The sequence below is a fragment of the Sylvia atricapilla genome, chromosome 28 (genome assembly GCF_009819655.1).
Source record: "Sylvia atricapilla isolate bSylAtr1 chromosome 28, bSylAtr1.pri, whole genome shotgun sequence".
Classification (NCBI taxonomy): domain Eukaryota; kingdom Metazoa; phylum Chordata; class Aves; order Passeriformes; family Sylviidae; genus Sylvia; species Sylvia atricapilla.
This window is the reverse complement of record NC_089167.1, coordinates 3531323-3545351: the sequence shown is the minus strand read 5'-3', so window position 1 is coordinate 3545351 and position 14029 is coordinate 3531323. Positions and strand designations below refer to the sequence as shown.

General features: G+C 51.3%; 1 protein-coding gene across 1 annotated transcript in view; it reads left to right on the top strand.

Moving 5' to 3' along the window:
• UNC5D (unc-5 netrin receptor D) overlaps nucleotides 1-14029 on the top strand; it is an 86680-nt gene that overhangs the window by 39318 nt on the left and 33333 nt on the right. The window contains 2 exon segments of the mRNA XM_066337076.1: nucleotides 70-213; nucleotides 3794-3897. Coding sequence (XP_066193173.1) covers nucleotides 70-213; nucleotides 3794-3897 — 248 coding nt within the window.

The window sequence follows — 14029 nt, the reverse complement described above, 5'->3', positions numbered from 1 at the left end:
AGAACAGGTGAGGGTCCCCCAGCCTCACCCCCCTGCCTGTCCCTGCTGATTCTCGGCCTCTCCCCGCAGGGCTGAAGGTGCGGGAGGTTTCCATCAACGTGACGAGGCAGCAGGTGGAGGATTTCCATGGCCCCGAGGATTACTGGTGCCAGTGCGTGGCCTGGAGCCACTTGGGCACCTCCAAGAGCAGGAAGGCGTCGGTGCGCATCGCCTGTGAGTAAATCCTGCATTTCTGGGGGTGGGAGGGCTGCCTTTGGGGGTAAACATCATCCCTGGGGTTAAACATCATCCATGGATGTGATCTGGCACCTCCATGCCTGCAGGAACACCTCAGGAAACAGGGGTCAGCAGAGGGAAAAATTCCTTCCCTCCTTTGTTGGGATAAACCCTCCTCTGTTGGAATTGTCCCTCCTCTGTTGGGATTTTTCCTCCTTTCTTGGGATTTTCCCTCCTCTGTTGGGATTGTCCCTCCTCTGCTGGGATTGTTCCTGCTCTGTTGGGACAAACCCATCCCAAAAAGAGCCAGGAACGCTGCAGGGCCCTGGGCTGGTGTTGGGGACAAACGATGGGGCTGCTGTCCGGGGTGTTTTTAGGGCCAGTCGGGGATGATCGTCCACTCCTCGTGTCCCTGATGGGCTGTGGAGTCGTCACTCACCAGCACAGACCCTGCTGGGAGCTGCAAAAAGGGGAAATGTCCCCAGTCCCACAGCCAGAGGGACAGCAGGGGCAAAACCCCAAACACAGAACTGTCATCAGGAGCTACTCCAGGCCTCACCCCACTCCTGGGATCAGAGCTGGGATGTTTTCCTGGCAGATCAGAGCCCCTGGCAGTGCAGAGTTCAGGGATTGCTGCCCCCAGCCTGGGCTGACCTTTTCCTTTGAGCCCCCAGCTCAGATCTCCCCTTTCCTGTCCTGAGAAAGGAGGTGCAGCCTGCAAAGAGCTGGGAGAAATATTCCCTGGGAGAGGAGGGCAGGAGCAGAGGGAGAACCTGAGGGAGACTTTCCACGGAGTGTTCCAGCAGCTCCTGACAATATGAAAAGGTGTCTTTTACCAGGATCAACATTTAACAGCGTAAAACAAACATTTGTCAGAAGTAAAAGGACAGTGTAAGAAAACCTTCATTTCATTAATGGCGGATCTTTTTTTTTTTTTTTTTTGTTGGCTGATTCAGCCTGAATGTCTAAATACGTGTAAATCCAATTTTTTTATTTCGCTGCATTAACTGTCATAACACTGAGCCAATAATTCCCTCGCACTGCCGAGCTGAAAGGACCTTTATCTGAATTGAATTTTTATTGACTTTTCTCGGCGCTGTGATTTCCCAGCCCCACAAAATGGCAATTTGAGCCAGGCTCAGCGTGAGCAGGAGCAGGAGTGTGCTGGGGCTTTTCAACCCCTTGCTGTGGGGCCAGCTCTCCTTGCCAGTGCCCCCGAGACCCCATTAACCCCACAGAGCTCTGGAGAGGCTCTTCAGTCCAGCCTGGAGTGTTCTGGGGGCGCCTGGGGGTTTTGTGTGGGAGCTGAGCTCCTCTCTGCCCCTTCCTGGGCTGTTCCTGCTCAAAGCCGAGTGTTTGGATGGGAAAAGCAGCAATTCCCGAGGGCAGAGGTGAAGGGGCTCCTCAGGCACAGCAGGAACACCCCGGGTTGGGATTTCTGCCTTGGGGAGCACCCGGGGGGTGTCAGGGATGAGACCCTGCAGGTGCAATCTCTGACAGAACCCAGGATGTTCTCCCAGCACCTCTGGGATGCGCACTGAGGAACCTGTGGCTTTATTCCCTTTATTCCCTCCCTTTTTTGTTTTCATTTTTTGATTTTGCACTGAACCCCCGAAGTTTCTGAATTGTGAGTCAAGTCCACAGTGCTGCAGCACTCCATATTTCTGCGAGGAAGCAGGTGAGTATTTCTTTGTGATAGTGGGGAAGGCAGAGCAAAGAGACCCTGCTCCATTTTTCACCTTAATAAAGGCATTTGTAGGCACGAGCGCAGCCCGGCTGTTAATGAATGCCTCCTTAAAGGGAGCGCTGGAAAAGGAATTGCTTGTCTGGAGAGGGGAAATCGACATCACGGAAGAATCATGGAGAGGAGCAGGCAGGCACCGGGAGCGTCTCTCTGCAGCTTGCTCAGAGGAGTCTCAGCGTGTTCTGGAAAACGCCAGGACTTTATTTCATCAGCTGTGAGAGGGAGCGGAGTCTGTAAATGCCCACTGAGATGGGATCCCCACTGAAATGTGGGGCCTGAGACACCGGGAACTCGGAGAGCTCCTAATGGGACATCCTGCAGCAGGAAGGTGTCATTACAGCTCATGGAATGACACACAGAACTCCGATTTCTTCAGAGGGCTCAGAACAAAGTTTATTGAGAGACAGATTTTTTTTATACGGTGTTTAGGTACAAGGAATAGGATTGGTCCTTCATTGATGCTGTTTTATGCCACAACGACACAGAATCCAAGATTCAGAGGGCTGAAAATGACTCCTTTATTTTCGGGATGTGTCTTCATTTTATATTATTTTACACAAACAAATTTGATTGGTGACACAAAGACAAATCTCTTCACTCCCATTGGTCAGAGCAGAGGGACATCAAGGAGAAGTCCCTCCTGGGGAAAGGAATGAATAACAAAGTTACAGTTACAAAAACATTTCTCCTGTTTACAGAAAATTCCCTGGGAAAAGGATTCCAGAAAACCAAAACGCCTCAGGAGCGGAACCAGGGTTGCAGTATAGAGCAACACCTCTCGACCACTTCTTACAAGTGAACAAATTGGAAAAGCACCAGGTGTCAGGAGGAGGAAATCCACTTGTTTTGGGCTCCTCCTGATGATTTCCCAGGCCAGACTGAGAGAGTTCTGTCCTTGGCTTTCCCACAGGCCTCAAGACACTGCCTGGAGCCTAAAACTCCGTGTTCTGACACTGTCATTTCCCTCAGGGAGGCACATCCCTGGGGGTTTGCTTTGCTCCCACTGCCAGGAAACTCGGGGTGTTCCTGGGCATGGCTGGGATCCAGTGATCCCGGCTGGATCCAGTGATCCCAGATGGATCCAGTGATCCTGGCTGGATCCAGGGGCTCTTTGTGCCTGTTCTGGTGTGTCCAGACACCCAGAGGTGCTGCAGACATTCCTGAGCCTCAGTTATCAGCTCAGTTATCAGGTGTCTGCAGTGAACAGTTTGTCCCCAGCATGGATTTAGGGCACAGGTTGGATTTGATGATCCCAAAGGTCTTTTCCCACCTGATTCTGGGATCCTGTGAATTGCTCCCAGCCCCTTTCTGCTCCTGGCTGCAGCTCTCGGGGTGAGCTCTGCACCCCCTGGGCTGTCAGACCTGCAGTGAGCAGGGCACGGCCCAGCCAGGCTGGGGTCACTCGCTCCCAGGGCAATTCCAGCCCCCTGGATTCCCCCACAGCACCCCAGGGCTGTTCCTGCATGGAGCTCTCCAGGTTTTGGGAAGGTTCTGGAGATGGGATGGACAGCTGGAACTTGCCCTTGGGGATTCTGCCACGGGTTGTGTCAAACACAGGAGGGTTTGGAGAGTGGAGGAATGGGAACAGAGCTGGAGGTGATGGGATCCCGGGATCCGGGGCCAGGATCACGCACCCTGCAGCCCCTTGGGAGCTGTGGGGCAGGAATGCCAATGGTGAGGAGTTCTCCCACCCAAGGAATGTCAATGGTGGTGAATTCTTCCACCCAAGGAATGCCAATGGTGGTGAATTCTCCCACCCGAAGAATGCCAATAATGAGGAATTCTTTCACCCAAGGAATGCCAATCCTGACCAATTCTTGTCCAACCCCTCAGATCTACGGAAGAACTTCGAGCAGGACCCCCAGGGCAAGGAGGTTCCCATCGAGGGGATGATTGTCCTGCACTGCCGGCCCCCCGAGGGCGTCCCCGCCGCTGAGGTGAGCTCTGGGATGGGCACGGGGGCACCAGGGAAAGCTCTGGGATGGGCACCAGGAAAAGCTCTGGCATGAAGGAAGGATGGGGAAGCAAAGAGCTCAGCTCCTGTGAGATGCTGGATCTGTTGGTCCCAGTTTTCTTCTCCCCCAGAACGCTCCAAGTGTCCTTTTTAGGATTCACTAGGTTTACAAAAGTGTGGCTTTTTACCCAAATTCTGGACTGTTTGCTGAGATATTTTCAGACAATTTTCGAGTCCTGTGCTTTCAAACCGAAACCAGATTGTTGCACATTTTCCCAGGAATTAGTTTTCTCCTCAAGAAACGAGACAAAGTAAAAGGCAAACCTAAAAATATTGTGATAAATGGTTGCTGGGGAGAGAAAATCTGCTGCAAGTAATAATTTTCTGGGGCTTGGCTTAGCTTTAAACAGGCTTTTTGTGATGAGAGCTGGATCTTAACAGGAAAACAACGGGGATGCCTTAAAATGGCAACAACCAGGCTGCTCTTGGAGGGAGGAGTTCAGAGCAGGTCGTGTTTAAAAATCTGCTGCTGGGGCTTTAAAAGCCAAGGAAATGTAGATTTTTTTAATTGCACCCCGAAGTTCTCCCCAGCACCTTCTGGGAAATGGGAGCAGCTGGATCACTCAGGAGCTGGGTTTGCCCCTGATCCCCAGCGTGGCTGGGGTTGGTAATAACCGAGGGGAGGAAAGGAGAATAAACTCCAGAGAAATGTGTGATTTTAGTTAATGAGAAGGGATTGGAGCAGATGTCCCTGGAAATAAAGAGGAGGAAAGCAAAGACACCATCAGCGAGGCAGAGGTGCTAAAGGAGAGGAAAATGAGGCAGAGATGGGCTCAGGGAGTGGCGGGATTTGTGTCCAGGTTTCTGCTGTGCTTTGCTCTGTTCCTCCAATTCCTGCTCAGCTCCAGGGCATTTTCACCCGTTACCAGGAAAATGGATGTGGAATTGCAGAGAATTGCCGGGATCGCTGAGCGAGTTCTCTGGAAAACGGGTGTGGTTTGGAGACAACACAAACCTGCACAGGTGTGGCTCCCCAAACAACCTCGGTGTGATCGAATTTCACCAAGAATTACAGATTTCTTTGACCTGGCGGTTTTACATCCCTCACTTAAACAGGGAGTCTGTCTTCTGTGGAGGGCAGGAATTATGGCCAATGAAAACCTGACATTTTAATTGCTTGCTCCAGATAAAAGCGGTGGAGTTCCCAACGACCCCTGATTTAGTGCTGTTGACAGTAAAATTGTTATTGCCGCTAATAAAGCTGGTAAATCTCACCAGGTCAGATTTGCTTTGGCCAATAAAACGTCCCATAAAGGCTCGGGCTAATTCTGGGCTCATCGAGGTAAAGAGTCTGCTGGAAATAATTCAGCGTCTTTAGAAAGTGGGTTAAATCTGCTAAAGCAGCCTCAGCTCTGGGTTGGGGGATAAACTCGGCTTTATTTCCGAGTTAAAGGACAACCTGCCCTGATTAACAGGGCTGGGGAATAACTGAGCAGCAAAATAACAAACTGAGCCACAAAATAATAAAACTGAGCCACAAAATAACAAACTGAGCCACAGAGTCACTCCCTCAGCGATTGTTCCATGGGTGCTGAGCGGTGCTGAGGGTTCCAAACCCAGTGCTGGCAGCGGATCCCTGGCTCCGATCCAAGAATTGGTTTCATTAGGGTTTGGATGCAGCCTTGGATGGAAACACGAGGCTGGAATGTAACTCGGGACAAAGGAGCTCGTCTGGTGTTTGATGAGATGCAAAGGGAGATGCTGATTGGAGCATTGTTGGGGTTTGTTCAGCCCAAAGAGAACAGCAAACAAGGGGGAAGGAGGATCCAGCCCAAACAGCGCCTGCCAGAGCCTCTCCCTGGCGAGGGTGTGGTTATTCCCAGTGCAGAGCCTTGGGAACACTGTTAGACTTTGGTCATTCCAATTCCAGAGCCTCGGGAATGTTGTTACGAGTTTGGTTGTTCCAATTCCAGAGCCTCGGGAATGTTGTTAGACTTTGGTTATTCCAATTCCAGGGCCTCAGGAACGCTGTTAGAGTTTGATTGTTCCAAGTGCAGAACCTCGGGAACGTTGTTAGAGTTTGGATACTCGAATTGCAGAATTTCAGGAACTCTGTTAGAGTTAGGTTATTTGAATTGCAGAACCTCGAGAATATTGTTGGAGTTTGGTTATTCCAAGTGCAGAACCTCGGGAATGTTGCTAGAGTTTGGTTATTTCCAGTGCAGAGCTTCGGGAACGCTGGTAGGGTTTGGTTATTCCAATTCACAGAACCTCGGGAACACCATTAGATTTGGTTATTCCAACTGCAGAACCTCAGGAACACCTTTAAGTTCGGTTATTCCAATTGCAGAATCTCAGGAACACCATTAGGTTTGGTTATTCCAATTGCAGAACCTCAGGAACACCATTAGATTTGGTTATTCCAACTGCAGAACCTCAGGAACGCCATTAGATTTGGTTATTCCAATTGCAGAACCTCAGGAACGCTGTTTTCCCCAAACCCAGACACATTCCTGTGCTTCCCCCGCCGCTCCTGGCTGGGCAGGGCTGGCCCAGGGCAGCCCCTGAGCATCCCCTGGAGTTCGGACACTTCACCCCTGGAGTGAGACCTCAGCCCAGCCCAGCTGTGGGAACCAGCCCCGCCATCAGCGACAGAGACCTCCTTCCCTGGAATGGCTTTTGCTGGACCCTGGAGGTGCTGAAACTCAAACATGAAACCTTAAGATCAAATGTTCTTGACCCACGCCACAGCCTGGTGTGGAGATTCCTGCCATCAGCCCTGCAGGTGTGGGGGGCGGGAATATTTGCTAGTGCTGCCACAGTTTCCTTGGAATTCCCTTGGATTCTCTTCCCAGGAGGGAAAGCCTTTCCTCTCCCGCTGTTCCTCTCCACATTTCTGGTCCCTGCTCGGATCCTCTCACCTGCTGCTGTCTTGGCCAGAGCCCAGCGAGTGGCCCCCGGCAGCTCCTGGTGTCCTCAGGAAATGTCTCCTCCTCTCCCAGGGGTGCTGATGGCACTGGGGGCCCTGGGGCCACCCCTCGCTGGGCCAGGAGTTCAGGGATTCACTGGGTTTAGGAATCCTTTGTGCAGGAATTCAGGAATTCACCTGGATTTAGGAATCCTTTGTGCAGGAACAGGAATTCACCTGAATTTACCTGGATTTAGGAATCCTTTGTGTAGGAATACAGGAATTCAGCTGGATTTAGGAATCCTTTGTGCAGGAACAGGAACTCACCTGGATTTAGGAATCCTGGATTTAGGAGTTTATTGCTGGGCCAGTGGTGTCCCTCTGTACTAATCCCATTGTTCAGTGATTTATCTGTGGGGTGGGGCAGTGGGGATGGCACAGGGACCCCAATCAGCTCCTGGGAGGTTTTTCAGGCAGAATTCCTGCCAATGGAGTTTTGCTGGGAGCAGGTCTGTCCCTGCCATCTGTTCCAGGAGAGGAGCAGCAGCAATGGGAATACCCAGATTAAGTTTGCTTTTACACGTGTTCATTTCTGCACAGAAGTATAAAACCAGCCAGGAGAAAACGGATTAAAGGGCTGGATCTGAGTGCATCTGGAGTGAAAACAGCTCAAACCCAACCCGTGTCAGTGAATTTCCCAGCAATGGGAGCTCGTGTGGCTGCTCTGCTCACACAGCTCAGGGTGGGAAATGCTCTTTGGGCTGAGTGACACAGCAGGGAGAGCAAAAGCCGGGGATTGCAAATAGGGAGCAGCAAAAATTCCAATTCAGCTCTCCCAGGGCTGCCTTGGCATCCCCAGACCGAGATGGGCAGGCTCAGGGTGGAGCTGCTGCACTGGGTGTATTTCTGACCCTATGACCCCCCCTGGAATAATTCCTGCCCCTATAACCCCCCCTGGAATAATTCCTGCCCCTATAACCCACTCTGGGTCTATTTCTATCCCTATAACCTCTCCGGGCGTATTCCTGCCCCTAAACTCCCCCCTGGATTAATTTCTGCCCCTATAACCACCCCTGGATTTATTTCTGTCCCTATAACTCTCCCTGGGTGTACTCCTGCCCCTGCAGCAGGTTTCCCATCTCCAGAGCTCTCTACAAAGCAGGGAATGTTTTGTTTTTCTACCCAGTTCTGCTTTGGGGCAGCCTGGCTGCATCAGCACAGCAGTAGGAGAGGCAGAAACCCCAAATCCCGGTGCCGGGTGGGCTGGAAAAGGCTTTTAAATCCTCTTCTCGTGCATTTCCATAGCGAGCAGAGAGAGCTGGTGAGCAGCTGTGCTTGCAGGCATCGGCACCCAACCCAAATAAATTCAGTTTTTATGAGTTAAGCATCGAAATGAAAAGGAAAATTCAGCATTTAAATAGAGCAGCTGAAAATCCCCCGCTGAGGCAAATGTTGATTCAGCTCTGGAGAGTCTCTGCTGGCACGGGCTGGGTGGGAGCAGAGAATTTCCTTTCAGCATTGCTGGGCAGGAGGCAGCTCTGGGCTCCCTCCCCAGGGAGATATTCGGGAATTGTGTGCAGGAATTGTGTCCTGAGGCTCGGGCTGAGGGCCAGGACCGACCCTCAGGTGTGGGAAATGGATTTGCAGAGGATTCCCAAAGTCTGGCTTAAGCTCACACAGCCTCTGGGTGCAAACTCTGGGATAAAACCTGCTGCCTTGGAAAGGCCACGGGACAGGACAGACGTGGCTGAGAGGGAAATGGAGCTGGGGACGAGTTTGGGCTGTGCCAGGCTGTGTGAAGCCCTGTAACCCTTCCTGCAGGGTCACAGGGGCCCTGGCAGGAGCTCCCAGCCCTGAGGCAGCCGGAGGAGCTCAGAGCTGCTCTCAGAGCTCTCGGCTCCAGATCACCCCCGGGAGTGGTGGGGAATGAGGCTGTGGGTTCCCAAAGGGGCACAGAGCCCTCACCCCTGTGAAACCCCAGTGTCTGTCATGTTCTGTGTCCCTGCTGGGTGCAGAGCTGCCCAACCCCCTGGGCATTCCCATCCCCCTGGGCATTCCCAGCCCCCTGGGCATTCCCATTGGGATTCTCATTCCCACTCCCCATTCACCATTCCCATTCCCCATTCCCATTCCCCATTCCCCATTCCCCATTCCCCATTCCCCATTCCCATTCCCCATTCCCATTCCCCATTCCCCATTCCTCATTCCCCATTCCTCATTCACATTCCTCATTCCCCATTCCCATTCCCATCCCCATTCCCACTCCCCATTCCCATTCCCATTCCTCATTAACATTCCCCATTAACATTCCCCATTCCCATTCCCCATCCCGATCCCCATTCCCATTGCCATTCCCTATTCCCATTCCCTATTCCCATTCCCATTCCCTATCCCCATTCAGCATTCCCATTCCCATTCCCCAGCTGTCCAGAGCAGCTTTGCAGGGATTTCACGTCCCCAGCACTGCCAGGTCACTCCATAACCCAAACCCATCACCCCTCAGCACTCCCTGAGCTCTGCCAGGGCGTTTTCCTCCCTCTGGGCTGGAGCAGGGACATGGGCGTTTCCTCTGGAATAAGGAGCAAGGACAGCTCTGGAACAGGGACAGGAGTGTTTCCTCTGGAATGAGGAGCAGGGACAGCTCTGGAACAGGGACAGGAGTGTTTCCTCTGGAATGAGGAGCAGGGACAGCCCTGGAACAGGGACAGGAGCGTTTCCTCTGGAATGAGGAGCAGGGACAGCCCTGGAACAGGGACAGGAGCGTTTCCTCTGGAATGAGGAGCAGGGACAGCCCTGGAACAGGGACAGCTCCGCTGTGTCACCCTGAGCAGCTCAGGAGGGCTCGGGGTGACCGCAGCTCCTGCAGCACGCAGCAAACACAAAGAATTCCACCCTCAGTGCCATCAATTCCCTCCTGCGCCGCCTCCCCCAGCCCCGGGGCTGCTGTCACAGCAGGGCTGAGCTGCAACCTGGAAAATCCTCGGTCAACACCCGTTTAATGAAGTTGGGGATAATCTCCGGGCTGTGTGTTCGGCCTTGTTAGTGCCTCAGAGTGTAAAATATTAATTCTGTCGGGCACAGCAGCAGGGAAATCAAAGGTGTTTTGGTAGGTGGTAATCCTCCAGGCAGGTGTGCTGGGGACTGTCACCGCTGCCTCCTGCCGCGGTGACAAACGGGCTTTGGATTTCTCAGCTGTCAGGGCTTGTTCCTGTCTCCTTCAGTGGGCTTGAAAATCGGGTTTTTCAATGTTTAAATGCATTCCCTGCACTGGAGTGGAGCTCCGGGAGCTCTTTGGTCATCACCTCCTCGAGGCCAGGGTCTGATGTGGAGCTGGGACATCTGAAATCCACAGTGTGAGGATGAGGGGGCTGTGAAATGGGGCTGAAGCTGCCCCAGGAGGTCACAAATCCTGTCACCACTGCTCTCGCCTGTCCCTCACAAACGCCCCAGCCCCGAGGTGAAAGTGCCACATCACCCTGATATCAGAGATCAATGTTCATCAACCGCAGGCTTTCAAATTAATCAACCCAATCCCAAATCTGAGCTTGCTGGATTCTGCTTATCCTCCCCTGGAGGAGCTGAGGGGCTTTGCACCTGCGGGGAGGAGCTGGAAATTCCAGATTCCCACCTGGAAGCCTTGGCTGGAGAGGGGAGCAGCAGCCAAGGCCATGGTGAGGAACGAGGTGCAAACCTGAGCCTTAAACTCACCCTTATGAAGGAATTTCAATTCCAGTGAAATATCAGCCCAAACCTGACATTTGAGCATTAGCAGGAGCTCACAGCTCTCTCTGCACCTCCCGTCTGCTCTGCTCGTGGTTTGGTTCTCCCAAATCTGGGGCTCTTTTTGTTTGCTCTGGTTTTGTTTTGGGTTTGGGTTTCTCCTGCAATAAAAGGGCAGCTGTTGTGCTAAACGATCGCTGATAGTTTACTGTTACTGAACTATTACTGCTGAGTGCTCTGCAGAGGTTTGTGAAATACTCTTAAAATATCTTTATCGCATAATATATGCAGATATTTCAGATTTAAACGTGTTGTATCCGGCGCCGCTTTTTCAAACGTTTAACACAGATTCTGACGTTTTAATGGAGTGCTCTGGATGTTCCCAGGAATATCTGCCTGAGCTCCGAGGGTTTATTTACCGCCGGGGCTTTTAATGGAAATGTGAAATCATTTCTCTTCCGGGCAGCACATCAACACCAGGCGAAACCCACATAAAACTGAAAAGCTGCGAGGGCTCCAGCCTGTTTTCCATAGGTTTGTGTATTTATGGGGCTGCAGTAAAACACAAAGCAGGCGGAGAGTTACAGCCCGCCCAGAATCCGCCTGGATTCGGGGGGATTGCTCACTGCTGAGAGGAATGACAGATTTGTCTTCACAAACAAACTCTGGGTCTGCTGGTGGATAAAACCAGTGCTGAGAGAGGAAAAAATATATATATATATTGGGAAGGATTCCACTGATTGATGAATGGATAAGGAGATATTTGCCTTTACAAACAAACTGTGGCTTGGCTGAGAAATGAAATTGGATGTTGAAAGGTAAAAGAAACAATGGGCAAACCCCATAAATTCCATGAGAATTAAAAATTAAAATGAGGGTTATTATACATTAAAGGGGAATTTTAGGTATTGGGCACTCCGGGCAGTCTGTGACTCTCCAGTGCCTCAGCCAGTGGGGAAAGAGAGAGGGAAATGGGCCCGGGAAATTGGGATAAATAGGGGGCTTCAAAATTGGAGAGACCCCAGGGGAAACTCCCCATGGCCTCTCCCTTTATTGGAATAAAGTCACAGGACTCCTCTGAATCCTTTTTGGACACAAACTCTGGTGTTTGTGGATTAATTTTCCTGACAGTGCAAACAGCCTCCGTTTGTCCAGGTGCTCTGGACGCTGCTCTGCAGCAGCCGTGTTTGCTCTGCTTTTCAGGGATATCAGTTTCAAGAGCAATAAACGGGTTTCATTCCTCACCGGGGATATTTCACTCCCAGGACCAGCCCGGGTGTGTGCAGTGTCTCATCTGTGATTGGACTGATATTTACATTGCGGTTTTTAGCTGCTTTTAAGAGCTAATTCATCATTTTTATGGTTTCCCATTGAGCAAAGATTGAGAGCTGTCACGGCTGGCGCAGAACGTGCTGGTCTGGGCTGATTTTACAGCAAGGGGTGTTCTGATGATGTGTCAGCCTCTTTATTCTCTAAAACTTGGCCTCGGTTAAAGCTGTTTTGTTTGAGGGGTTTGTTGTGGGCAGCACAAAACCAGTTCCGTTTCCAAATTCCATTTATTTTGTGTGCTGTTACACCTCCAGCCGCACCTTGCCCTTCCTCCCCCCTGCTGCCCCAGGCGTTGCTGTTGTGGCATTTATCCTGGCAGAAGGGAAATTTGGGCTGCTCTGAGCTCCAGGGGTGCTCCAGGGGCTGAGGGCAGAGCTGCTCCAGCCCTTCCCTTTGTCAGGAAAATTAATCCACAAACGCCAGAGTTTGTGTCCAAAAAGGATTCAGAGGAGTCCTGTGCCTTTATTCCAGTAAAGAGAGAGGCCATGGGGTGTTTCTCTCCAGTTTTTGGAGCCCCCTATTTATCCCAATTTCCCGGCCCCATTTCCCTCTCTCTTTCCCCACTGGCTGAGGCACTGGAGAGTCACAGACTGCCCGGAGTGCCCAATACCTAAAATTCCCCTGTAATGTATAACCCCACTTTTGATTTTTAATTCCTATGGAATTTATGGGGTTTTACCCTTTGTTTCTTTTATCTTTCAATATCCAGTTTCATTTTTCAGCCAACCCACAGTTCGTTTGTAAGGGCAAATATCTCCTTTTCCATCCATCAATCAGTGGAATCCTTCCCATTGTTTCTTTTCTCTCTCAGCGCTGGTTTTATCCACCAGCAGACCCAGAGTTTGTTTGGAAAGATGAGTCTGTCATTCCTCTCACCCTCCCAGCCCTGGGTTTGCCACCCCAATGCCCTGCTGGACATTCTGGACTTTTTTCTCTGTCCTCCTGTGTCCTGAAAGTGTTAAATGTGTCACCCCAGCTGTCCCCTGCAGCAGTTACCCAGACCAATGGCACTCCCAGCCCTGCTCCTGTCCCGTCTCCAGCCCTGGGGGGCTCCTCAGCCCTTGCACATCTCCCCTTTATTGGACACCGGGGTTTTTCTTCCAGCAGAAAAAAAAAATAAAAACTGTTTGTTTTCCTTCTGAGATTCGTCTGGTTGTGAATAAATCAATACAGCCAGGAGGTAGCGAGGTCACGAAACAGAAAAGCTGGAGCAAAGCACTTCTGAATTAGATTGCTAAACTGAAAAGAAAAAAGAAGGGAGATAACTTTGTAGTTCCCCTGAATAGATAATTCCTTTTCATGCAGACAAGTGCTCTGGGGCCTCTCCGGGTTTGATGTGCTGCTTTGCGGCGCTGTCTGTTTTCTCCGGCCCTGTTGTCAGAGATGTTTTTAATTTTGAACGCTCGAACATGAAAGGATCAGTCGTGAGACTTTATGGTTGTGTTTGCAATCACGGGGACGGCGCTGTGACTCCTGCGGGGACTGGGAGAGTTCTCAGCCATGGAGCTGGGGGCTGAACCAGCCGGAGGCCCCACCAGGGGTGACACCGAAATTCTTTATTGATTCCGGGAATGTTCTGGCCCTGGGCATGGGGACCAACACCTCTTTTAATTGTAAACAGCATTAAAGGGGACAGCGGGGAGCTGTGAGCCTGCTGCCTCAGTGACACGGCGAGTGCCACATGTTCCTTAAGCAACAGTTGTGTTTCTGTCGAGGTCGGGGTTCAATACTGTGTCCAGAGTGTAAAAAAAAGATGATTCTTGAAGGAATCTAAAGGGTGCTCAGTGATGTCTCAGGTCGGTCCCAGCCCAGGTCACTCTGTGAGACCTCACAATTGCATTATTGAAATCATTATTTCATTCTTAGCCTCCATCTGGAGGCTGTAAGGAAAAGGAACATCATTGGGTATCGATGATCCTGCAGAAGGCGAGAGAAGGTGAAATCACAGCCTCGGGAGGCTTTGGTTTCAATTCCTGAGAGCTTCCCGTGATGATTTCCTTATCTCCGAGCCTTTCCTGTGTCAGTGTGATCCTGCCTCTCAGGACACCAAAACCCCGCAAACACCATCGGCACCAGCCTTGCCTAAAGAGGGGATTTCGGTGTCAGCAGCACTTTGGTTACTGCCCAAACACATTACATTATATTATACTATATTGTA